The sequence below is a fragment of the Suricata suricatta genome, chromosome 6, assembly GCF_006229205.1.
Source record: "Suricata suricatta isolate VVHF042 chromosome 6, meerkat_22Aug2017_6uvM2_HiC, whole genome shotgun sequence".
Lineage (NCBI taxonomy): Eukaryota > Metazoa > Chordata > Mammalia > Carnivora > Herpestidae > Suricata > Suricata suricatta.
Window position 1 is genome coordinate 101,111,432 of NC_043705.1, and position 23,549 is coordinate 101,134,980.

General features: G+C 46.3%; 1 protein-coding gene across 6 annotated transcripts in view; it reads left to right on the forward strand.

The window, feature by feature from the left end:
- ADAM19 (ADAM metallopeptidase domain 19) overlaps positions 1-23,549 on the forward strand; it is an 85,232-nt gene that overhangs the window by 33,329 nt on the left and 28,354 nt on the right. For 5 of the 6 annotated variants that reach the window (XM_029942951.1, XM_029942947.1, XM_029942948.1 and 2 more), the window contains 4 exons: positions 5,038-5,114; positions 14,490-14,679; positions 15,343-15,408; positions 20,333-20,404. In XM_029942951.1, coding sequence (XP_029798811.1) covers positions 5,038-5,114; positions 14,490-14,679; positions 15,343-15,408; positions 20,333-20,404 — 405 coding nt within the window. Of the gene's footprint in view, positions 1-5,037; positions 5,115-5,701; positions 5,772-14,489; positions 14,680-15,342; positions 15,409-20,332; positions 20,405-23,549 lie in introns of those variants that run through there. The other variant, XM_029942952.1, reaches the window with a different exon arrangement.

The window sequence follows — 23,549 nt, forward strand, 5'->3', positions numbered from 1 at the left end:
CATTTTAATCCGATGCAGTTGCCTTAAAATATTCTATTTGTTTCTTTGACCATTTTGGCCAACAAAGGCCTGGTGGACACTTGGCAATGTCTGGAGCCCGTTTTTGACTGTTGCGACCAGGAGGTGGGTGCTGCTGGTGTCTAGTGGGTAGAAGCCAGGGATCCTGCTACGTGCCCTATGGTGCATAAGGCAGCCTCTCCTTATCTCCAGCAGAGGATCATCTGGCCCCAAATGTCAGTAGCGCCCAAGGTGAGACACTCTGGGTCAGAGTGATCCTTCTCAGACCATGCGGACGAGATGGGGTGAAGATGGGAAGATTGAGTGGTGGTCTTCAGCCTCTGGGGCAGGCATCATGCACTTTGGTGGGGTATAGACGTGGAGGCGTGGTATCTGGGGCCACAGGCTAGGTCCCTCTGCCTCCGTGCTCCTCTGTCAGCTTCCCATGGCATCTTAGATTCCTACGCGGCCCATCTTTACAATATCCCTGTTAGAGTGCAGATGTCCAAAAGACAATGGCAGCCACTGTCAGTCAGTAAAAGCTTCGATTAGTTATCAGCTTAGCTTTGACCAAGGAAAGCGACACAGGACAGCTAAATTTTAATAGCTCTAAGAAAGAGGTCTAGAGCATAGTAATCAGGTAGCTGAGACTGTGTTGAATTGTTACTGTGAAGAAGAATGCTATCTTACCAAACCTTCCTTGATAGGGAAGGAGTTGGCAGTGTGGCCAGTACCCACAGCAGGCAAGCTGGCTGTGTCTTCTCATCTCTGGGGAGGCTATCTGGCCGTGGATCCCCACCTTCTTCAGTGCCTCTCGGTCAAAACCTCTTCCATCATTGAGACTAATGTTGTGCCTCCAAGGAGGGAGGGAGAGGGCTGGAATCCCTCGAAAGCCCCTACACTTTAGGACCTCACAGTGCAGAGTCCTCTGAGTTTGGCTCCTGCCACAGCTCAAGAATGGGTCTCAGTGCACAAAGTCTGCCATGAGCTCATACTTCCTGCTATGAAAGCCCCCTTGGGTGGCCCCCTCAGGCCGAGAGGCTGAGAAGGAATGCGATGACTTCATGACTGCTCATTTACTTGTTCTTTGTGCTCTCAGAGTCAGGCAGAGATGCTCTGAGGGCCTTTCAGAAACAAAGAAATGGAAGAGAACTTCCCCTCACTCCTTTCTGAGGGTCTTGTTGACTGAAGCGCATCCTAGCTGAAGTATGGGACAACCCATAGTTTCTTACATCCTCTCCTGCTGGACTTTTGCAAAGCCCCCACCCAGGCTCAAGGAGGTCCTAGTCAGCTTTCTTATCTGGGAGCTGAGGACTTCAAAGAGAAATAAGAATAGAATAAACCATTTAGCTGTGCTTGACCCCAATGCTGATGGCCAAGCCTTGCTACCAGTCTTGGCCTGGGATAATGGGAGCCCTGGAGCTCTGGGAACTTTCTCAAACTCATCAGCCAGGTCTGTAGGAGTTACAGAGTTTGGGGTCTGAAGCCAGGGTTGTAGCCTTGGCTTTAACTAGCTATGTGACCTTCAGCAACCCTTCTGACCAAACTGGTATTGAGTTTCTTCAACAGAAAACTGGATATGCTAAGATCTGACTCTCAGAGCTGTAGAAGGGTACAATGAATCACTGGTTTTATGAGAATTTGTAAACATCTCTCCCAACACCACATTTTACTCATGAAGAAACTGAGAGAAGAGAAAAAGTAACATGCAACATGCTTTAATTGAGATAACCAGTAAATGGCAAGGCTTAGACAGTCCCCTTTAGTGCTAGAAGAGAGCAGAGCTGTAACAAATGAAGTCCTGTGCACTTTCCTGGGGCTGCTTATGTCTGGGGGGTAGGATGGAGGGGGGAGTCTGGAGTCAGGCTGCTGTCATTCCAGTCTCTACCTGGCTGTGTGACCTTGGGAATGACTTGAAACCTCTCCAACCTTTAGTTTCCCCCCACCTCTTTTTTTTCACGTTTATCTATTTATTTTGAGAGAGAAAGAGCATGAGTGGGAGAGGGGCAGAGAGAGACAGAGAGAATCCCAAGCAGGCTCCATGCTGTTAACACAGAGCCTGACGTAGGGCTTGAACCCACAAAACTGTGAAATCATGACCTGAGCTGAAATCAGGAGTTGGATGCTTAGCTGACTGAGCCACCCAGGTGCCCCTAGTTTACCTTTTTTTTTTTTAAAAAAAATGAGAATAATAATATCTACCTCATCTACCTCATAAGGTAAGAGACTGTCAGAAGTAAAAGGAAAAAAATAGACATTCGTTTTTTATCCAGTAGTAAGGGCTGGATAGATGTTAGCCCTTATTGTTTGTAACAGGAAATGGCAGGATCATTATCACACACAATGATGTATATGAAAGCCCCTGGTAAATTTAAAGCATGTTACAGAAATCATTTGTTATGCTATTTCAGAGAGCACAAAGATAGACAAAGGGATCCTTTACTGTTATCCCTGAATTTGAATTCTCTTTATTTGTAGAGGTACCTGGATTTTTGAAACTAGCTGACCCTCATTTCTGAACTTCTTGGCTTCCTGTCATTCCAACATCTGCGAACCCCTTTTACCCCATACAGGCCCGGCCCCCTCCTCCACCTGTGAATGATCCTGGGCTGTGGAGTTCATGGCCCCGTAACTGAGTTCTAAGAATCAGGTTCAGATCCTGAGCATTTGATGATACGTCTCTAGGTCTCGGATGGGGGGAGAAACCATGTGATAGTCTGGCATTTGCAAGCAGATGCAATTCTGGCTGGAAAAAAGGTGGTCCCTGCCTCACCTTGTTTCATAGGTGCAACACAGTGGCTTTGCTCTGTGCTCCTCTGGTCAGGATTTGACTTATTTGAATATCCAGGAGAATTTGATGCAAAGAGAGAGACTGCTGTCTGTCCCTCCTCCGGAGCGCCTGAGCTCAAATGGGTGAAGGAGCCACACTGCTGGCCAGGGGATTGTTGCCAGGTAGAAGGGCACCCACCAGTGGTCTGGAGACTGACTCTGAACTCAGTGCCAGCCTGGCCTGCGTCCTGTGATCTGGCTGTGTGGCTCAGCTGCATGAGACAGAATTGGTGTGGCAATGACAGAGATTCAGGCTCAATCGGCTTCCAGCTCCCTCGAGGCCATGTTTTGTCTTTGACAAGGAGAATTTAATGCCTCTGGCATGATCACTAAGGTTTATTGCCAGCCACTCTGGGCCAGGTATCCTGCACTAGGTCCTTGATGTACTGTATTCTCACAGCTACCTCGTGAGGTAGAGACTGAAGATGCCGGAGGTCTGAGAGACACTGTGAACTGTTAGCATCGCTGGAGGTGTGGAAGCTTGCATTTAAATCTGGCCTGGCTGTGCCAAAATGCTTGACTTTAGTTATTGGGCTGTCCTCCTGCCTCGAGGTGGGCAGAAGGCGGAGCCAGAGAATATGGACGATGGGTTAGCTGTCTCCTGGGTCACATCCCTGCCAGCTGGGGATCAAGGAACAACTACAAGCAGGTGTGGTCCTGGTGGTGGATCGCTTGGACTATTCCTTAGGCTGATGCCCCAGATTTATTTTTTCAAAGATTCTACCTAAGCCCAATGTGGGGCTTGAACCAACATCCCTGAGATCAAATGTCATGCTCCATGGACCAAGTCAGTAGGGCAGTCCGTGATGCCTGAGATTTCTGATTGGCCCTGCTTGGGCATTGGTGGGGGAAAGAGAGAGCTCCTGTGTCTGCAGCTACATAGCTTACACCCTTCCTAAGACCTTTGTAGAACCTGGCTCTGCCCTGGGGATTTTACCTTCTCTCTCTTCTGACCAGCTTATCTCTCTTGAACTATTTGGGAGGAAGCTTGGAGGGGTGCGTCCCTCATTAGCGCCCTGTAGGGAATGGTCCTGGTTTGCACCTGTCTGTCTGGTTTGTGCTTCAGTGCTCCCAAGCTGTGTTGGCTTCCTAGATGCTCCGGTTCCCCTACTTATAAAACACTCTGCTGGCACCTCCCAACTTTTACTTCAAGACTCTCTTCACAGTTTGTAATTAAATCTTTGTATGGCTTTTTAATTAAATCGGCTCTCACAAGCCCGTAAGTCCCAGGAAGGCTGGAGCTGTGTCTGTTTGCTCCTTGTTGGGTTTCCTGGGCCTGGCTGGGGGCCTGGCACGTCGCACAGTGCTCAGCAGCTATCTGTAGTCACGAGGAGTCGGGCCAGGGTGGGGAGACCAGATGGCTGTGAGACACGCCAGTGGGAGAAAAGCATCGGAACTACATGCATCCGTGGATACAGGTGCTGAGTCAAGTCGGATCCAGACACACAGGGACTCAGGGGTGGTGGGGAAGAGGGGGGGCTGTCAGATTCCTGGGGCTGCCGTAGCAAAGTGCTGTGAACTTGGGAGTGTAGGACACAGTTCCGGAGGCTGCAAGTCCAAAATCACGGTGTCAGCAGAGGGGCCAGGCTTCCTCTGTGGTCTCTAGGGAAGAATGCTTCCTTGCCTCTTCCAGCTTCTAGTGGCTCCTGGCTGGGTGTGTGGTGCTGTAGCAGCATCACTCTGTTCTCTATACCATCCTCCAATGGCCTCTTCTTTCTGTCTGTCTCTCTGTGTCTTCTCTTTTTCTAATAAAGAAAAATGATAAATAAAGTCTAGTATGACTTCATCTCAATTTAATGACATCTATAAAGACCCCATTCCAAATACGATCACACTCAGGTTCTGGGTGGACATGCATTTCAACTCTGTAGCATGGTCGTAGAGGTGACCCCAGCCAGTGTTTCTTGTAGCCACATGTCCTGGAAAGAGCCCTGAGCTAGGCCTGGCTTCTCTGACTAGCAGGGAGACCTTCGGCAGATGTTTTTGCTTCTCTGAATCTCAGCTTCTTCATCTGTTCAGTGGGGATGATGACATCTGCCCCATCCCACCTCCCAGGACTATTATGAGGATCAAATAAAATGGTGGTTCGGAAAGCTCTTTTCAGACTGTAAGTTAGGATATATATAATCATCCCTGACCTTTACAAGACATTAACATTGCCATGCTTATTAATGTCCTTAGGCCTGACCACCCCCCTTTTCTCCTTGCTAGGACCACTGCTTTTACCACGGAACGGTGAGGAAGGCAGAACAGTCCAGTGTCACACTTAGCACCTGCCGGGGAATGAGGTAAGAGGCCCTGACTGTGCTGGGGGCACTTGGCACTCTCCCTAGATATGTAGTAGGGCTGGCCTTGGGCACAGACCTTGAGAGGCTGTCTATTGAGAGTGTATGCTGGCCAGTTCTAAAAAGGGCTGAGCTTGGGAGAGAAGAGGTGAATCCTAGATAATCCATGTGTTCACTTGGACTGAGCTCTCCCTTTCTTGAGGAACTTGAGTTTATTATTATTTAGGTATGGTGAAGCCAACAAACCAGGAGATGACTGCCACTGAAAAAATAGTTTGTTGTACTTGAGATCCCAAGAGGAGGGGCACACCACACAGGGAGGGATAGGGGTGAGTGAGGGGGCAGGTTGTGGGTGATAGAGGATGTGGGCAGGAGTCTTTACTGTGGTTTTTACAGGAAGAAACAGGTGAGGCAGCGTAAGTATGCTTAGGATTAGCTACTTGGAATAACTCAGGGTGATCTGAGGCACAGGGGCTCTTCCCCGTTGTCTGGAACCCAGTGCTGGGGTGACCAGGGTAGGGGGACAGTGGCCCAGAGAGTGAGAGCCTGCATTTGAAATTTGTTTACCATCCCTAGGAATTGGCCGATCCTGAGAAGGGCAAGGATCAAAGAATCAGAATATCAAAAATAAAAGACATGGTTCATACACTTGAGATGAGTGTGAGTGTTTATTCCCACTTCTTTGCTCTTCTCTTGTAGAAGTACTTGTAGACAATTAAAAAAAAACCAAATGAAATGGGCTGTTAATGAAAGAGGAGAGAAGAAGAGAAAGGGAAAGCAAGGTCATTTTCAAGAAGGTCCAACTAGGTGGCACACTGGAAAGAGAGTGGCCCTTCATTTTCTGAGCCAGACTCCCTGGGTTTGAGCCAGGAGCAGGTGCCTAGCTGGGTGACCCTGGGCCTCAGTGGTCTCGTGTGTAAAATGTGGATAAGAGGAAAATGTTCTGAGTGTCATGAGGATTGAATTTGTTAATAGATCTCTAAAGTTCAGAACTGATTGGCTCTCAATAGCCTCCTGGCCCCTTGCTTCCTAGGTGTGGCCCGTTAGAGGGGTCAACATGAATATCACCTGGGAACCTCTTCAAAATGCAGTTTCTCAGGTCCCATCCAGAACAACTGGACCATAATCTACATCTTACCAAGATCCCCAGGGGATTCGTGTGCACATTACAGTTTGTACCTGAGAATACCTCAAATACTTGTTTCTCTCCTCCAGTCTGTCTACTGCTTTGCATGTAGTAGGATCCATACATGTATGTTGAAGTAATAAATATCGTTCATTTAGACTCTTCCCACACCTTCTTTTGGAAAGGAGGTGAGGATCTGAAAAACCTGTATTCTAATTGCCAATACTAATTGCCTGGGTTTTAATTGCCTACACTGTGTGGCACCTATCTCTAGGGTGCTGACGAATTGGTACTATGGTGGGGGGTGGGGGGAGGAGGCAAAATAGCCCTGATTTGTAGCATCTGCCAATATGCTGGTAGAACTACTCCCACCACGACCTATCTAAAGCTGTGAATGTGAAGTTACTAAAGACAGCATTGGGAGGTATGCACACAATGGGCTCTCATGAGCCAGTAGGAGGTGTTTCCACTTTGTACCCTTCCTTTTCATTGGTCAGTTCATTCAATGACTGTTTCTTTCATTCAACAAATTAATGTTGCCTACTTTGAGCCCATGCCCTACACAGGTAGAGGAAGGACAGACATTGAAAAGTAATTTTCTGGGCCCCCAGTTTCCTCATCTGTAAAATGGGCATTTACGATAGGCATGGTAGACAATGTTAAGTGCTATGTTGACTCACCAACACTCTACAAACATATGGGATTATTATCATTTACTAACAGGGAAGCCATGCTAAGACTTAACCCAGGCTCACATGCAAATGCAAGGCCCCTCATGCTGCAGATCCATGTGTCTGTTTATAAATTGGACCATGTCTCCTCTGTAAGGCCTCATTGTGAGTCTGCTGGAGGGAATTAGGCCGGAAACAAGCTTTGGCTGGGAGGCCATAACTGTGGCTCCAGATCGTCTGCTCAGATGTCCTGGTTGAGCCAAGCCAGTTGGCCTCCCAGTGGTGTTTACAGTCCTAGCCACCACCACCTGCAGTCTGCAAGTAAACAATATCTCTCCCAAGAATGAAGAAAGGGAGCATGCAGGTGTGACTTGCCTCTCTTTCCTGTTCCTCTGTCTCCATGGTCTGGAGCAGTGGGAACTTGGCTTGGCCTCTTGCAAATCATTCCTGCAGCCATGCTGACAGGAAGAAACAGGGTGAGCTGTCCATGTGTTTCTGTTTTGCATGCTTCCCTCTGGTGTGGTCCACCGTCTGACTTTCCCAGCCTTCACACTGCACACCTTAAGAATTTACAGGTGTCTGTGGTCCCCACTGACCTATGAGCCAGAGACGCATGCCAGATGTCTGATGCAGACTCTAGAGAAAGGTGGCAGTGGCCTTCTAACCCACGTAACCCCCAAGTCACTCCCCAGGCTCATAAAGCGATGCTGCAATGGAAAAATCTCCATAGTGATTGTGCTTCTCTCCTGGGAGCATGCCCCTCGTGACTGGAGGAAATAGATAGGATTTATACCGAAAGCAATCTTCAGGCTGATGATACAAATACAGAGGAGTTCACCTGAGTTTCCAAATTGTTGCTGGGCCCCCTCTTCTCTCCAAACCAGTACTTTGGGCAACTTTAATTGAAGCAGTAATACATGATCATAGTAAAAGCAAAGTCAGATAGTACAAAAGAGAATATAATGAAAGCTAGGTTTCTTTTTCACCCAGGACTTCCAGGTTCCTCCCTCCCCAGAGGCGGCCGTTGTTACCAGTTTCTTATTTATCCTTTTAGAAATACTTCTTGAAAAAAAAGAACATTGATATGTAATAAATTGTTTTGTAATCCTATTTGGGCCACCTTTGAGAATCGGGTGGCAGCTGTGGATATTTTATATACCAGTAAAAAGTAAAATATCATTTCACTAGGGATGTGGGTGTCCATGCCTCCCAGACTGGTCTCTGATTAATGACTCATCCTCTCAATGTCTGCCTGACTTCTTGCATGTACAAAGGCTTTGCAAAGTAACACATAGTATAAATGTGAGGAGGGATGATTATTTGTGAAGAAATCTAGAAAGTACTGAAATGAAGAGAATGTGAGTTAGTCTGTGGGTTCTGGGAGACACACTATGTGTGTCTGTGTGTGTGTCTGTGAGTGTCCCTAGCTCACTGTTTGTCATTAAGAAAGGTATTGATTGCAAAAAACATTTTTTAAGTTTATTTATTTATTTTGAGAGAGAAAGTGAGGGGTGCAGAGAGTGAGGGAGAATCTTACTCAGGCTCCATACTCAGTGCAGAGCCTGATGTGGGGCTCCATCTCATGGACTGTGAGATCACATCCAGAGCCAAGATCAGGAGTTGGACACTCAATCGACTGAGTCACCCAGGCACCCCAACACAATTTTTTGCCTTATTGGTAAGTTGTTTATTTTTAAAGAAAATTCTTAGTAAAAATGATTATTGCATAACAAGTGTGTTAAACATTCAAATAATCCAGAAGTATCAAGTTAAAAGAAGTGCAAGTTCTTTATCCTGTCCCATGGTTCCATCCGACTGCATCCCCAGGTACAATCCCCCTACATGACTGTAAGACACACCTGTGTATACACCTGGTGTTTCTTAGTCCCAATGAGAGTACCCTGTACATAACATTCTGTAATTTTTTCCAACTTAACATTATGTCTTAGGCACATGCAGATCTCTCTCATTCTTTACATGGCTGCCTAGTGTCATGTACGCACGTCTGGCAAGTTCAGTTACAGAGACAGATATACAATAAATCGTCTGTGGTTTTTATTTGATGCTTCACTCCTACATCAGCTGTTTCCTCAAAACTCTGGGGCCCCTACTCATTGTGGTTATACCTGACTTCTGCCCAGGACCTGAGAGAGGCAAGGGAGAAAGAATATGAGATTAAAAGTGAATGCAAGAGAATGTGTGCAGGATGGCCTAGAAGGAGCTCAGAACTTAGAGTCAAGGAGCCTGAGTTTGAGACCTAGCTCCGTGCCTCCTGGCTGTGTGATCTCTAGCTTTCCGCTCCTCAAATCGTGTTCTCCTTGTCTTTACCTTGGCCGTGCTGGCACCTCCCATGGGCCTTACTGAGTTTTATAGATGTTGCTCATAGTGCAAGGGCTGCGGGTGGGTGGTGGTGGAAGCTGGTGTCAGGACCCCACTGGGGAGTGAGGAACCTGTGCGTCACAAGATCGGGCTCCGCTCCCCTGGCTCTAGCTACTGACCTTGGCAGGTTCCTTCTTCTCTGCTGGTTCCTTCTTCTCTGGGCTTTGGTTCCTCTCATCTGAGAAACGAAAGTAAATCAGATCACGCAAAGGGCTCTTCCGTGTTGGAAATTCTGTGTTGCAGAGAGTGGACAGTCTTAGGGAGCTGGGCGCCTGGGGCTGGAGGAGGTGGCTTATAAGCACGGGGCATCCCTGTCTGTTGCTTTGCCAAGGAGTGGTTCACGGCCTTTCCCTTTTGAATCTCTGGCCTTCCTTCTGAAGAGCAGACGACAAACACTACCCATCAGGCACAGAGTACGTCCCCACAGGGCAGTACCGTTCAGTCATGACAGGTGTAGATTCTGGACTCAAACCATTCCTGGGTTAAAACCTGACAACTCGGGGTGCCTGGATGCCTCCGTCGGTTAAGTGTCCGACTTCGGCTCAGGTCATGATCTCAGGGTTTGTGAGTTCGGGCCCCACATCAGGCTCTCTGCTGTCAGCATGGAGCCTGCTTTGGATCTTCTGTCTCTCTCTCCCTCTGCCCTTCCCCCACAATCTTTCTCTCTTGCTCTCTCTCAAAAATAAAGAGACATTAAAAAAGTATTTAAAAAAAAACTGACAACTCACTTTAGTTAGTGTTGGTTTCCTCACTTATAAAGTGGGAACAATCATGACATCATTGGTAGATTTACATTAGGTGGTGAGTGCAGGCTCCTTGAGAGCAGGGACTCTTGGTCATGTTGCAGTCCCAGTGCCTAAATCAGCTCCTGGCGCATAGTAGGTTCAATATATATGTGTTGAAGGGCTGCTGAATGGCTGTCTGTTAGTTCCGTCCATTATCACAGCCATGGTGTGAGCTGGCCAGCATTACTGACTTAGCATAATGCTAGGAGACAGCAGAACCAGAATTCTAACCCACGTGTGTCTCCCTCCTGAGCCCACACTCTCCCCTTGTGCCTTGTGTACGTCACCTATGTGCCTTCTTCCTTCTGTGCTGCATTTGATGTTCCCAGTAACTCTTTCTCCTTGGGTGCAGACTGGGGAGGAGGGGAGGGAAAAGAAGGGTAACAGGGTGGTTACCTCTTAGGGTAGCTCTGGATGTAAGGATGTGAGATGTGTCCCTTGAGCTTAGCTCTAAATGGACACATTCCCAGGAAGCAGTTCATCAAGCGTGCATTTGGCTAAGTCCTGTAGTTGTTCAGAAGTTAAACACGCATTGTCTGCTGCTGCCTGCCTGTCCTACCCTGCCAGGGTTCCTCTGTATAATTTCATTTATATCAAGCTCTTAACAATGAGAAATAGGCTGGAGAATGGAATGGAGAATAGCGTGTGAAGTCCCAGCCACCCAGCCTCCTAGGCCCCCCTCCCGTGCCCCCTGGCTAAGCTCTGCCAGTGCTTACATTTAGCAAATTAGATCAACTGAGGCTCCTGGAAAGATAAATGACCCATAGGTGCTCAGGGGAGAGCAGCTAGCAGGATTTGGGGGTGGTGATAGGGGAGGGCCCCAGGAACTAGAGTCTCAGAAACCCCCTCCCCCACCATCTTCAAAGCTGGTGCTCACTGTAAAGTGCTCTGGCTTGTGCCAGCTTCTCCTCCAAACCAGGCGGTCTGGGAGGATTGCAGCAGTGCCATGGAGAGAGTTGCCTAGGAACATGGTAGGGGGAGGGGAGGGGAGCGTCCAGGAGTCTTATTGCTGGAAGGACCTTTGGTGTCCTTCTGAGCCTGTGCTTCTCAAAGTGTAATCTGCTCACTCTCTGAAGCAGAATCACCTAGGGCTTTGTGAAAAGACAAGCTCCTGACACGGAGCCTGGGCTGCAGGCCAAACTTCCTGAGCGTAGCTGCGCAGGGAATTACCGGGGGACTTGTTTACAGTGCAGATGCTCTGGCCTACAGAATCTGTGTCTCCTACAGTGCGAGCAGGAGAGGGGCAGAGAGAGGGAGATACAGAATACGAAGCAGGCTCCAGGGTCTGAGCTGTCAGCACAGAGCCTGACACAGGGCTCGAACCCATGAACCATGAGATCATGACCTGAGCCCAAGTTGGATGCTTAACCAACTGAGCCATCCAGGCATATAGATAGCTCTAAGAGCTCTGATCCTGGAGATCTCTGACCCACATAGGTTTGGAACTCCCTGATGGAGGTAGATAGCATAGAGGTTAAGGACATGGGGTCCAGAGTCTGCCAGACCTTAAATCTTTGGCTCCAGATACACACCAGACCTTGCTATTTAATCTCCCTGGGGCTCAGTTTCCTCATCTATAAAATGGGACTCATGATGGTGCCTTATAACACTGATGAAATAAAAATGATGATTGTATGCACGGTGCCTGGCCTATGGTTAATGCTCAAAAAATGGCATGTAAAAATGAAAAGTAGACTAACTGCTTCCTTTGTCTTCTTATCTCCCAGCAGAGCTATATCTTACTTCAGACAAGCTGACTGCACCTCAGGGGGAGTTTCTGGTGCCCTTGCTTAACTGGGGATATCTTTCTTTTTTTTTTTTTTTAATAGTTTATTGTCAAATTGGTTTCCATACAACACACAGTGCTCTTCCCCACAAGTGCCCTCCTCCATCACCACCACCTCTTTTCCCCCCTCCCCCTTCCCCTTCAACCCTCAGTTCATTTTCAGCATTCAATAGTCTCTCAAGTTTTGCATCCCTCTCTCTCCCCAGCTCTCTATCCCTCTTCCCCTCCCCCAGGTCCTCCATTAGGTTTCTCCTGTTCTCCTGTTAGACCTATGAGTGCAAACATATGGTATCTGTCCTTCTCTGCCTGACTTATTTCGCTTAGCATGGCACCCTCAAGGTCCATGGGGATGTCTTTCTGACCCATTCTACAGGGCTATTGTGACAGAGACAGTGTGAAATCATGGTTAAGGTTATGGGACCTGGAACCAGACTGCTTAGGTTCTTACTACCTGTGTGACTTTGGGTCAGTTTATTAACCTCACCTAGCCTTTGTGTTCTTATTTGTACAACAGGGGTAATGTTTGTAAGGATCAGAAATGTTGATGTGAATGATAAAATACTCAGCACAGTGCCTGGACCATAGCAAAGCCTCTATATAGCCACCATGATGATTATTCACCAGGCACCAAACTTTGACTTGATCTCTGTTCTATTTGGCCCAGAGACTTGTTCAAGGGATGCCTGGTCAACTACACTGGAACTTTCACTGGTTCCTGTGTGGAACTTTCCACTCATGGGGTGTTATCTTCACAGCCACAACCTGATGCACACAAAGCCATCATCTGATTTGCTGTCAAGCCATCTGTTTCCAATGTTTGGAGCCATTGAGGGAAACTGAGGTGATGGGAGGGGCCCTGGACAGTCGAGATGGGAAGAAAGCTTGGGAACAGGATGCCTGCAGTGGCTCTGCCCTCTGCCCTTTCCTGCCTGGACTCAAGAGCGGATGTGACCCTTGCTCTTCGCCCCATTCCCACCCCTAGCTGTTCAGGGAGCACCTTGGGTGTCCCGCTGAAGGGCTGGTCCGGGACTGCTGCGTCAGCCTGGGCGAGGCCGCCGGGAAGTCGTCAGGCTCCCTGGCACCGGAATGAGGTCAGTCAGGGATGGATTCCAGGAAGGGCTGCTGCTGATCAGAGGCTGGCACTATCTCCCCTGCAAGCATCCTGGGCTCTTCCCAACGGGCAAAACCTGGGCAGGGATTTGCGGGTGGAGGGATGGAGGTGGAGGCTGGGACAGCCAGAGAGAGGTCCTGCCGGTTTGCAGTGGCAAAGACTGACCTGGAGATCCTTGAGCTTTTGACGGTTCTGGACAGAGGAGGGCCCGAGGTTTGGAGCTCATGCAGTGCTGCTGACACCTCAGGACTTCTTACTGAGCTCCGTCCCCAGAGCCCTGACTGAGCACATTCGCTTGCTATAGTATTCATCCCACTGCATCAAGGATGGCAAATAAGTGCTACATGGGCCCATACTCACCCTTCCGTTGATTATTTGTAATAGTGATTGATAATAATCCGTGGCACTCTTTCTCCCCTTGTCGAGATAAAGCTCCCGGAAGCCTCATTGACGTAGCACTCCAGGCAGCTGTGTCCAATCCATCCGTGTTAGGAGCGATGAAGTCTTTTTGCTGTCTCTGTTATATACTCCAGTGATTTATCCCCATGTTCAGAGTCTAAGCTCCGTGGGGGCAAGCACTTTGTCTGTCTTGTTCACTTCTCCATCCTCATCAACTGGTCTGATGCCTGGCATGTAGCAGGCGCTCAGGAAATACTTGTGGAATGAATGACTGCCCTCCAGTGAGCTGTGAATTACTCAAGGGCAGGGATTATGTCTAAATCGTGTCTAGTACAGACTAAGGGTTCCTTGAGTGAAAGAATATAATGAATGAACTCATGTCCTTATTCTGAGTCCGATGCTTATATCTCTAACCAAGAGAAAAGAGTAGTTACATGTCCTTGGTTGTAGACATCACTTCACTAAAGAATGGCCTTGCTGCGCTAGTAGGAATGCCATCGGTGATGCCTCTTGCTTTGGTTTCTGTACACAAAAATCTTTCCGTTTAATCATTTGGAGTCCTGTTAAATTCGTAAATTATCATTTGCATTTACACATGTGGACACTGAGGCTTAGAGTGATTTCTTTTCTTTTTAAGATGTTTGTTGGAGTCCATTTGACAGCTTAATGTTGGAGCTGAGACCAGAACTTGGGTCTCCTCACCCCCAGGCCAGTGTTTCCTTTGCAGTCACCATACCATCTTTTTCTGAGTCTATCAAGTTTTGACTTTTGATTTGTCATATGCCATGTTTGAGTTTGGGAGGCTTTTTGGAATCCTGGTCTCATCATCCTTTATGTTATTAACTGTCCCACGTGAGCCTTTTTAGAGTCTTTGAGCTTCTTCATAATAAGCTTTTAGAACCTCAAATTGTGTGCCACCTTTCATATACATATGCATTTCTCTGGAGAGGAAGTCTAAGTTTGCATCAGATTTTCATCAAAAGGTACCTGACCCATAATAAGGTTAAGAACCAATAATCAAAACCAACATGTCATTTTTACATATGAGGAAACTGAGGCCTGAGCAAGACTTTTCTAGGACCATGATCTTTGACCAGAGATTCTGTTTCTCCCATTGACAGAGGACTGATTATGGTGAGCAGTAACCTCAGCTACATCATCGAGCCCCTGCCTGGCAGCGAGAGCCACCACCTTATTTACAGATCTGAACATCTCAAGCTGCCCCTGGGGAGCTGTGGGTTTGAGCACTACAAGTCCACCAGGGACTGGGTCCTTCCGTTTACGAACCAGACCAAGAAAAGACCTCGCAGGGTGAGTCTCAGTGCAGGAGGCAACCTGGGAGTAGGCTTGTCCCCTCTGAGGATCCTTACTTTGTTTCAGGAGCATTTCTAAATTAAAAGAGATGGCCAAGAAGGAGGAAATTGCCTTTCTTTTATAGTCTGAGCCCTCATCTTATTCACTGCTGTGAGATACTCTTGTATTGGATGGAATATCTGCTTTTGGGAAAATCACTATGACATTTAAAACAGCCTGAGATGCTGATTTCAGAAACTTTAAAATGTGAGAAAAAAATGTATGCCTCCCTTTTTGGAATAGCCACTTAACCATATGCACAAAATGCTTGTATTTATGTATACTGAAAATAAAGCTATGTGGTTTAAATGCTTTTTGGGAACTTGACGTTCAGCATGTTCCCTCACAGTGTGTTGGCCTGTGTAGTAGCCAGCCCAGCTCATTATTTTTAAGTATAAAGGACTGGACTCATAGTCTCAGAGCAGCCCCAGCGATAACCAAGATGGCGGGCAGACGGTGTAGTGAGGGTAATGGTGACTGTAGCCGGAATGCTCCAGTGCCGAGGGGAAAGTTGTAGTAACCAGCATTGCTTCTTACCTAGTGCTGTTTCCTAGCAGTTTTTCCAAATGAGGAAATATTCATTATTTCTACAGCTCTGATCTGCGTATATCTCTTTCTTAGATGAAAAGGGAAGATTTACACTCCATGAAGTATGTGGAACTTTACCTTGTGGCTGATTATGCAGAGGTAAGGGGGAGGGAAGGGTGGGGCTTTTTTGGTTTTTTTGGTTTTTGTCTTTTCAGAAAAGCTACTCTTTCGATAGCTTCTATTACAGGCTTCAAACCACTTTGGGGGAAATGCTGAAACATTCCTCTTCTCCAGTTTGTCATGTGATTTTGGCCTTAAATCTGACCAAGGGCTCTTTTTGCTATTTTAAACAGTTGGGGGAAAAACAAAAAACAAACAAATTGAAAAAAACAAAGAAAAATCTCTTCTGGCTCAATACATTAATGAGATAGAAAATCAGGCAACTAGTGTTATTTAGGTTAACATTTCTTAAACTGAGTCTGAAGACCTTGAGGTTTTATGTATTTATTTAATTTTTTAAATGTTTATTTATTTTTGAGAGACAGAGAGACAAAGTGTGAGCAGGAAAAGGACAGAGAGAGAAGGAGACACAGAATCTGAAGCAGGCTCCAGGCTCTGAGCTGTCAGCACAGAGCCCTACACGGTGCTCCAACTCACGAACCACATGAGATCCTGACCTGAGCCAAAGTCGGTGGCTTAACCGACTGAGCCTCCCAAGCGCCCCATAGGTTTTAGTGCTTAATCTTAGGGAGTCCATAAATTCTGTAGAAATTAAAAAATATTTTTTTGCAAAGATAAAAAGTATATTTTTTATACTTTTTATATATTCAATCATCTGATTGAATATAGTTTTCCAGCCTGTTTGTGGGTCCATTTTTATAATCATGTTGGTGCCAAATGAGAGCCATGGTTCCCAAAGCATCAGCAGCACCTGGGAACTTGTGAGGTGCTAATTCTTGGGCCCCACCCCAGACCTGCTGAGTCCTAATTTGTGGCGCTGGGGTCTAGGAATCTGTGTTTTAACAAGCCCTCTGGGTGACTGTACACAGGAAAGTTTGAGAACTACTAACCTAAGGAAAAGCTGTCTACCTAATTCTAGATTTCTCAAATCAGGCCAAGTTCTCATGGGCCTTGGCTTCTAAAGATTTGGCAAACACTCATCTCACTCTTTCATTTCATTTGTTCATCAGTGATATCACGATTTTCTCTCTTATGTGTCAGGCACAGTGCTTGGCCCCAGGAGATTAAGACAGACCTGCCCTGACATCAGAGTTTACAGCAGGAGCACAAAAACTCTATAGTTTCAAGTGTGGTAACTGCCAGGATTGATCTTTATAGAGGATCAGAGCCAAGATAATGAGAGGTGCAGCATGGCTTTGGGAATTGGGGTAAGCTCCCAGATGGTGATGTTGAAGCTCACGCCTTTAGAGTGGGTTCAGGTTTCAGAACCCATATTTGCCTAAATTAGTCATATTTCACCTCAGTTTTCAGTTCATGTAGTGACTCACCCACAGCTAAGCACATCTTGGCACAGAAAGGCATGATGAGTTGAGCACTTGCCATGTTCCAACACTGCCGCCTTGCTTGGGATTCCCCAGAGCTCTGTCTCATTCCCCATCCAGATGGCGCAGTTAGCAGCTTCCCGGAAAGAACCCATCCCAACGTGGCTTTACCTAGTCCACAGTCCCAAAGCACAGATTGTAGAGCAGTGTGAGTTATGGGGACAACACTAGGCTTCAGGCCTGAAGAGCTGCCTTCAGGAGTGTTAGTGGCAGGAGCTGGTGGTCTTGCACTGCCTTAAAGGACAAAGGGTTGTGAACAGGGCAGAAAAGTGGAGGTGAAGGGCATTCCAGGCCAAGGGAACATCATGTTCTGCTTTGAAAAGAATTTAGCTTTGTAATTGATGTCAGTATTGGTTTTTCCAGCATCCTTTCATTTTTCTTTTTTTTTTTCCTTTTTGTTTTCCTTTCCAAAGACTGGTGTGTGTAGGATAGGAGAGAGATGTGGGGAGCAAAATCTAAAGCTGATTTAAAAACCAAAGCTCCGTGGTCATGGAGGGAGGTAACAGGTGCTGGCCTTTGCCCAACAGGACTGCCTCATAGTGAGAGAGTTGAGTTCCTCTGACTCCAGAACATTTTTCCATTGAAGTTTTTATTAAATTTTTATTGAATGATCTAAGATCTTCTAATACAGTGGTCTTGAAACTTTTTTTTTTTTTTTGGCCACAGAATGTTTTGTTCAGATGAAAGCCCCTGGGACCCTGCTGCCCTAATGTAAAGGTGGGGTGGATCCTCCCCTCTGGATTCCACACTCTCCCCAGTGGAATCTTGTGGCGGGGTACCAGAACATACTGGGTGTGAAACTCTGGAAGCTGAAGAAGTGGGGGCGGGGTAGGGACTGGGCATCTTCAGTCTCCTGAGCTTCAGGGTCACAGCAAACCCCCCAGAGGAAAAGTGGCTCCCAAGGTGCGTCTAGGACTGGGATGTGGTCTAGAGCCTTTGCAGAGTAGAGAGCCTCCAGCACCAGCCTCATAGGCATTGATGACAGGCCATGATTCATGCAGCCTGTGGATTGGGAATGTGCTCATTTCTCAGGATCCTGGACGTTGAATGATTCACTGGAGGGGGATGTAATCTACCAGGCTGGGTTCACAGGCTCACAACCCCCCCTCCCCCGCTTCCACACCACTCCTCCCCGACTCCCTCTTCAAGTGATCTCTCATCCTCTGCAGGCAGAAATGTATTCCTGACAATTAATTAATCTGAGAGGTTGGGAAGACAAGGCAGGGAAGGGCTGCCTTATCTGTGATTTACAATCTGATGCTGAGACAGACCAGGCTCCTGCTCTGGGCTCTGATCTCAGTGCAGGGAGCAGAGCCGCAGAGAGAGAGAGAGAGAGAGAGAGAGAGAGAGAGAGAGAGAGAGAGAGAGAGAGAGACGGAGAGAGAGAGTTGTTGCAGTCAAAATGACCAGGCAGCTGCTCCCTCCCTGGGTCTAGGGGGGAGGACCTGAGGTGGTTCTCTGTTTATTCAGTCCTTAAGTGAAATGGGAAATCTAGGCAGGGAAAGGGCAAGACTAGATAGTTGTAAAAACAGTCATGCAAAGTGCTTTCATGCTCTGGACAGAATGTGGGGGAGTTGGGAAAGGCCAGGTGATAGACCATGTTTTACTTCCTGCATCATTTTAGAAAGTTTTAGGTTGAGATATTTCTTTCTTTAGATCAGGGGTCTGCAAATTGTAGCCTATGGCCAAAACCATATATTTTTAAATAGAATTCTACTGAAGCAAATGCTTCCTGCTGTATCTATTGTCCATGGCTACTTTTTTAAAATTTATTTTTTAATTTTTTTATAATAGTTTATTGTCAAATTGGTTTCCATATAACACCCAGTGCTTCTCCCCACAAGTGCCCCTCACCATGACCATCACCCCCTCCCTCCCTCCCCCTCCCCTTTCAGTCCATGGTTCGTCTTCAGTATTTGAACTGCAGTGGTACAGTGGAGTAGAGATAACACAAGGTGTCTGCAAAGCCTCAAATATTTACATCCTGGCCATTTGCAAAAAGTTTGCTACTGTTGCTTGAGACTCTTCTGGATGACACGTTACATTACTTAAACTACGTGGTAATATCAGGCAGCTATTTGAAGATAGGAATAGTATATTTGAAAAACAATGAAATCCGATGTTCTAATAAATATTCAGTAAGTGCTACAACACTTTGTCTGCAGGGAGACCAATTTAGAAATGGGAAGACTTCATAAAGAGAAACTTCAGGATTCACAAGTCATAGGTCCAAGTCATGTGGCTTTGCACTGAATTTAGCTCTGTAGAAAGCAATGGTGAGATGAGATGATTAACAGTTCTGATGAGTAACGGTTCTAAGGAAGCCCAGGAAAGTCCACAAGCAGTGGGAGAATAGGAAATGGGGGGTTTCTCCCCTGTGTCACGGCTTGGACACAGGCCCATGCCAACAAATATCCCAGAGTGTTTTATTTGGCTGTTCTTTGTGTTTTTTGCTTGGATATTTTTGCAGGATGGGGCGGAGGAAGGATGTGAAGGGTTGGAATTGAAGTAACATATATAAGTGTGTATAAGATAAATCACTTAGGATTTTATACAACAATAGCAGTAGACAGGGACACGCCCATCATTTGCAAATTTAGGGTGCGATTGTAGCAAATTTTATCTTTACACTGTGAAGCTTTCCTTCATCATTGCAGCTGAAAGAGATCTATCCCATTCAGGCAGGAATGATAAATGTGAGGCTACATACTGAAATGTCCCCCTGCTGGTACCCATGGCAGACATTCATAATCGAGCACAGCACTCTTTGCTGCCGAACTCCATGGAGTCTCAGAATTTTTCTCACTGTAGAAGGCACTGCCCTCAGTCTGAGTGGCACGCAAGATGAAGCCAATTTTCCAAGGGCTTAGACTCCTGGTTGCCAGCACCCATGTGTGCCATTCACGTATACAGTATTTATGTGCCCATTTTAATTGTGTACTCCTTAAATACAGAATCTGCCATTGTTGTTATTTCTGGCTGTCTTTCTGTTTTAATTTAAGGTCCTCTGGCCAGTACCAGGATCTCACACACTGTGTCCTACCTAGTCTCAAACACAATGCCTTGTACATTGGCAGGCATTCATCAGCAATTTGATCAGTGTTGATTGATCACATGTAGGGAGGCCTCATGAGATCCCTGTGATGATGGCTTCATGTGTTGGGGTGATGACCAAAGAAAGGACCAGATTGGTCCCACTTCTAAACCCCCACTTCTAAGCCCCCTGCAGGACAGAACAGGTTTGATTTCAAGGGCTGGAGGAAGATAATTCAGTTCACTACACATCTATTACATGCCTACTGTGTGCCTGGTACTGAGCTGGTAGTTGGGGATACCAAGATGAGTGCGACCCAGGTTCTGCCATCCCTAAGCTGAAACTGTGTGTGGGGGCAGGAAGGAGGAAGTCATATAAAAATAACTGCTCATAGAAGACTGGAGAAAATAAAAGCTAATTGAAAGACAAGAAATGGGGCACAGGAAGGGGTTCTGGGGTCTCACCTAGCTCTGCTTGTTCCATTTAGTTTCAGAAGAATCGGCGAGACCAGGATGCCACCAAACACAAGCTCATGGAGATCGCCAATTACGTTGATAAGGTGAGACCAGGTGTGTACTTGTGGGGAAGGTGCCAGCACCCTAGAGGGGCTGCAGGGCAGGAGATCACAGGGCAGCTGAGCTGGATTGCTCACCCCAGCCAGTTTCCAAGAGACAACAGCAATGCTATAGAGGCTCAGGATGGCCATGACAAAGCCCTCAACTCTGTGACCTTAGCCGGGTAACTTACCTTCTTTGGGTTGCAGTTTTGTTTTATTATGTTTTTAATTTACAAAGTAGGGGGCTTGGCTCAAACCGATGGCCTGTGATTATTTTTGTTTTTCTGAGGGAATCCTTCTTTTAAATGAAATCTTATGCCAATGTCTAAAATAAAAGGCAGATGAGAACAGACTGCTCTAAACCAAAGCGAGGGTGAGGATCCGGAATGCTGTCCTCTCGATTCTTCCCCTCACCCCTGCAGTGGTTGCTGGGTAACGTAGTTTAAGAATGCATTAAGGTTTTCTAAGGTTCCTTCCAGGTATAAAGCCCAGAAATTTTCTGACTTAGGGGAGAATTGAAGTAGGTCAGCATGGGAGTACAGGGCCTTAAAAGTTGAGTGGGTCGTTTGGGGCCAGTCTGTATAGTCTCCATCTGTAAAATGATTCTAAAATTTTTTGCTTCTTAGAAAGTCTTTGTGAATGGCTCACTTTCCTTGATCAGGCCCTTTTAAACATGCCCTTAGGAAATACCCAAATTCTTGAATTTTACTAGAACAGGCTGGTCTGGGACTTGGAAATACTTTCTTTCTGTGAAACTACAAAATGCGATGGGAAAAGATAACCTTAAACTACAGTACCCTTTTGATAGGCTAGTAGTAAATAGTTTTTAAAAGTAGATTTTAATATGTTTGGGGTCACGAATTTTTTTGAGAATCTGAAAACATTTATTATATAATTTCAGGGCACTCGTAGCACTTCTGAGGCTTAAATCTGGGCCTGTTAGGGATTCGTGGACCCCAGGGGGAATTATTTTTTTCTAGACATCAATAGATAAAGAAGAGAACTTAAATATTTTTTACGGATTTCCAAGCAAATTTGCCTGTGTTCTGAAGTCATCAGGTGGGAGAGTCTGTGGTCTGTATTTTTGTTTTGCCCTCGATGGCTCTGGAAACACCGGGCAGTGGTCAGTGACAGGTGAAAGTCAAACATTGGCATTTCCTGGAAGGAAGGACTCCAGGGACGCAGTTCAGTCCTCTTTCTAGCTCTCAGTTCACTCCACAATAACAGTCAAATGATTCTACATCCCACACACTCGACATCTGGGAAAACAAGAAGAGCTTGTTTCCTGGGGGGTAGACAGAGGAGGCAGGCCCTGACATCTATTGTTCTGGAGACTCAGCAGGTGGGAGGCTTGGCTGGGTGTCCCCTTCGTGGACTCTCAGGCCGGTCCAGGTGGTAGAACCAGGGGTGCTGATGAGACGTGGAAGAGAAGCAACATTAAGCCCCAGTCCCTACTCAAAGCCTGAGCCTTGCTGGTGGCTCCCTTCTGTCAAGCAGTCTTGGTTTTCTCCTCAGCAGCTGATTTTAGTCACTCCAACCGGGGTGAGGGAGGGCAAACCCACTTCTCTGAGTCTTGCTGACCCAGCTACTTGAACTGAACTGTTGTTGAACTAAAACTGGAACGAATCACACTAAATTGCTGACTCATAAACCCAATCCAAAATGATTTTCCCTTAACTGTGAAAAAACCAAGTTTCAGTCCTTAAAAGCTCCCTCACGAAGCAAGTTCAAATTGGAATCCAAACCCTTTGTTTTTTGTAATGATTGACCTGGCACAAAACTGAAAAATCAAAATTTCCTCTGAAATCTACTGATATTTCACCAAATCTGGAGCCCGTCTTATGCCACAACTTCTGGTGGTGGGGAGGTGGGGTGGGGGCGCCAAGATGATTCTCTGGATGTGTTAATATGCCAGCACTTAAGCAGTGAGGGTGTTGAGTGACTCTGAGATCTGATCTGATAACCTGGGCCTTTATCCTGGCTCCACTGTCCTCCCTCTGAGACTCTGGCCAAGTTACTGAACTTTTCTGTGCTTCTGTGCTGGGTACATAGAATGTGCTCGATAAACATTGGTGTTACCATTATTTTTAGCTGCTGCAACACCTGCCAGTTTAGATTAAGTTGGTATCTTCTGCTCATGCGACCTGGGTTTACACGCAATTTTTTTTCAAAGTTACTGCCTCAGTAATTTCTAGGGTAGACCAAAGAATCCCTTGAACCTATGTCTTCCAGTAGTGCTTACCTTTAAGAAAACCCTCTTCCTGTTTATATGAGATGAAAGACACCGTGTCTCAAAGGATGGGTGTAGCTCTAATCTGAAGGAGCCTCAGAGTCAGGTCTCATTTATAGAATCTCAGGCTCTCTGGGTTGGACAGAACCCTGAACATTATCGGGGACCTTTGCGGACCAGTGCTGGGAACCCGTTTGTGGTAGAGCCTGAACACCTCCAGTGACGGGAAAGGAAACTTCTGAGAATAAGTGTTCTCTCTATTTCCATATCATTTATACCCATTCACTTTCAAAATGAGTGGGAGACATCACACCATAATCCATACACAGTTTGGCATATCCACACAGCGAAATACTATTTAGCAATTTAAAAGAACGACAAACTGATACAGGCCACGAGGTGGATGAATCTCAAAAACATGCTAAGTGAAAGAGCCACAGACACAAAAGACCACGCATTGTGTGGTGCCGTTCATAGGAAATGTCTAGAAAAGGTAAATCTATAGAGACAGAAAGTAGATTTGTGATTGCTTGGGTCTGAGGATGAAAATGGGAAATTACTATAAATAGATATGAGGGGCCTTATTGGATTGGTGAAAATACTCTCAAATTGGATTATGGTGATCACTTTACATCTTCGTAAATGAACTAAACGTATTGAGCTGTATGCCCCCAAATGGGTGGGATTTTGGTATGTAAACTATACAAGAGGAGTTTTGTATGAAAGAAAGTTTTTAGACACTTTAGCAGGTAAGTACCATGTAAGGAATTGGGGAGAGGATTGTACTAAGCAGCTGGGCCACGGGTGCTTCTTACAGACAACAGCAAAGATTAGCCCTCAGCTTCCTCATGACTAACTTCATTTAAAAGCTGTTTCCTTATTTTAAAATGAAACGGGTCCTCTTGTGTGTTTTACCTG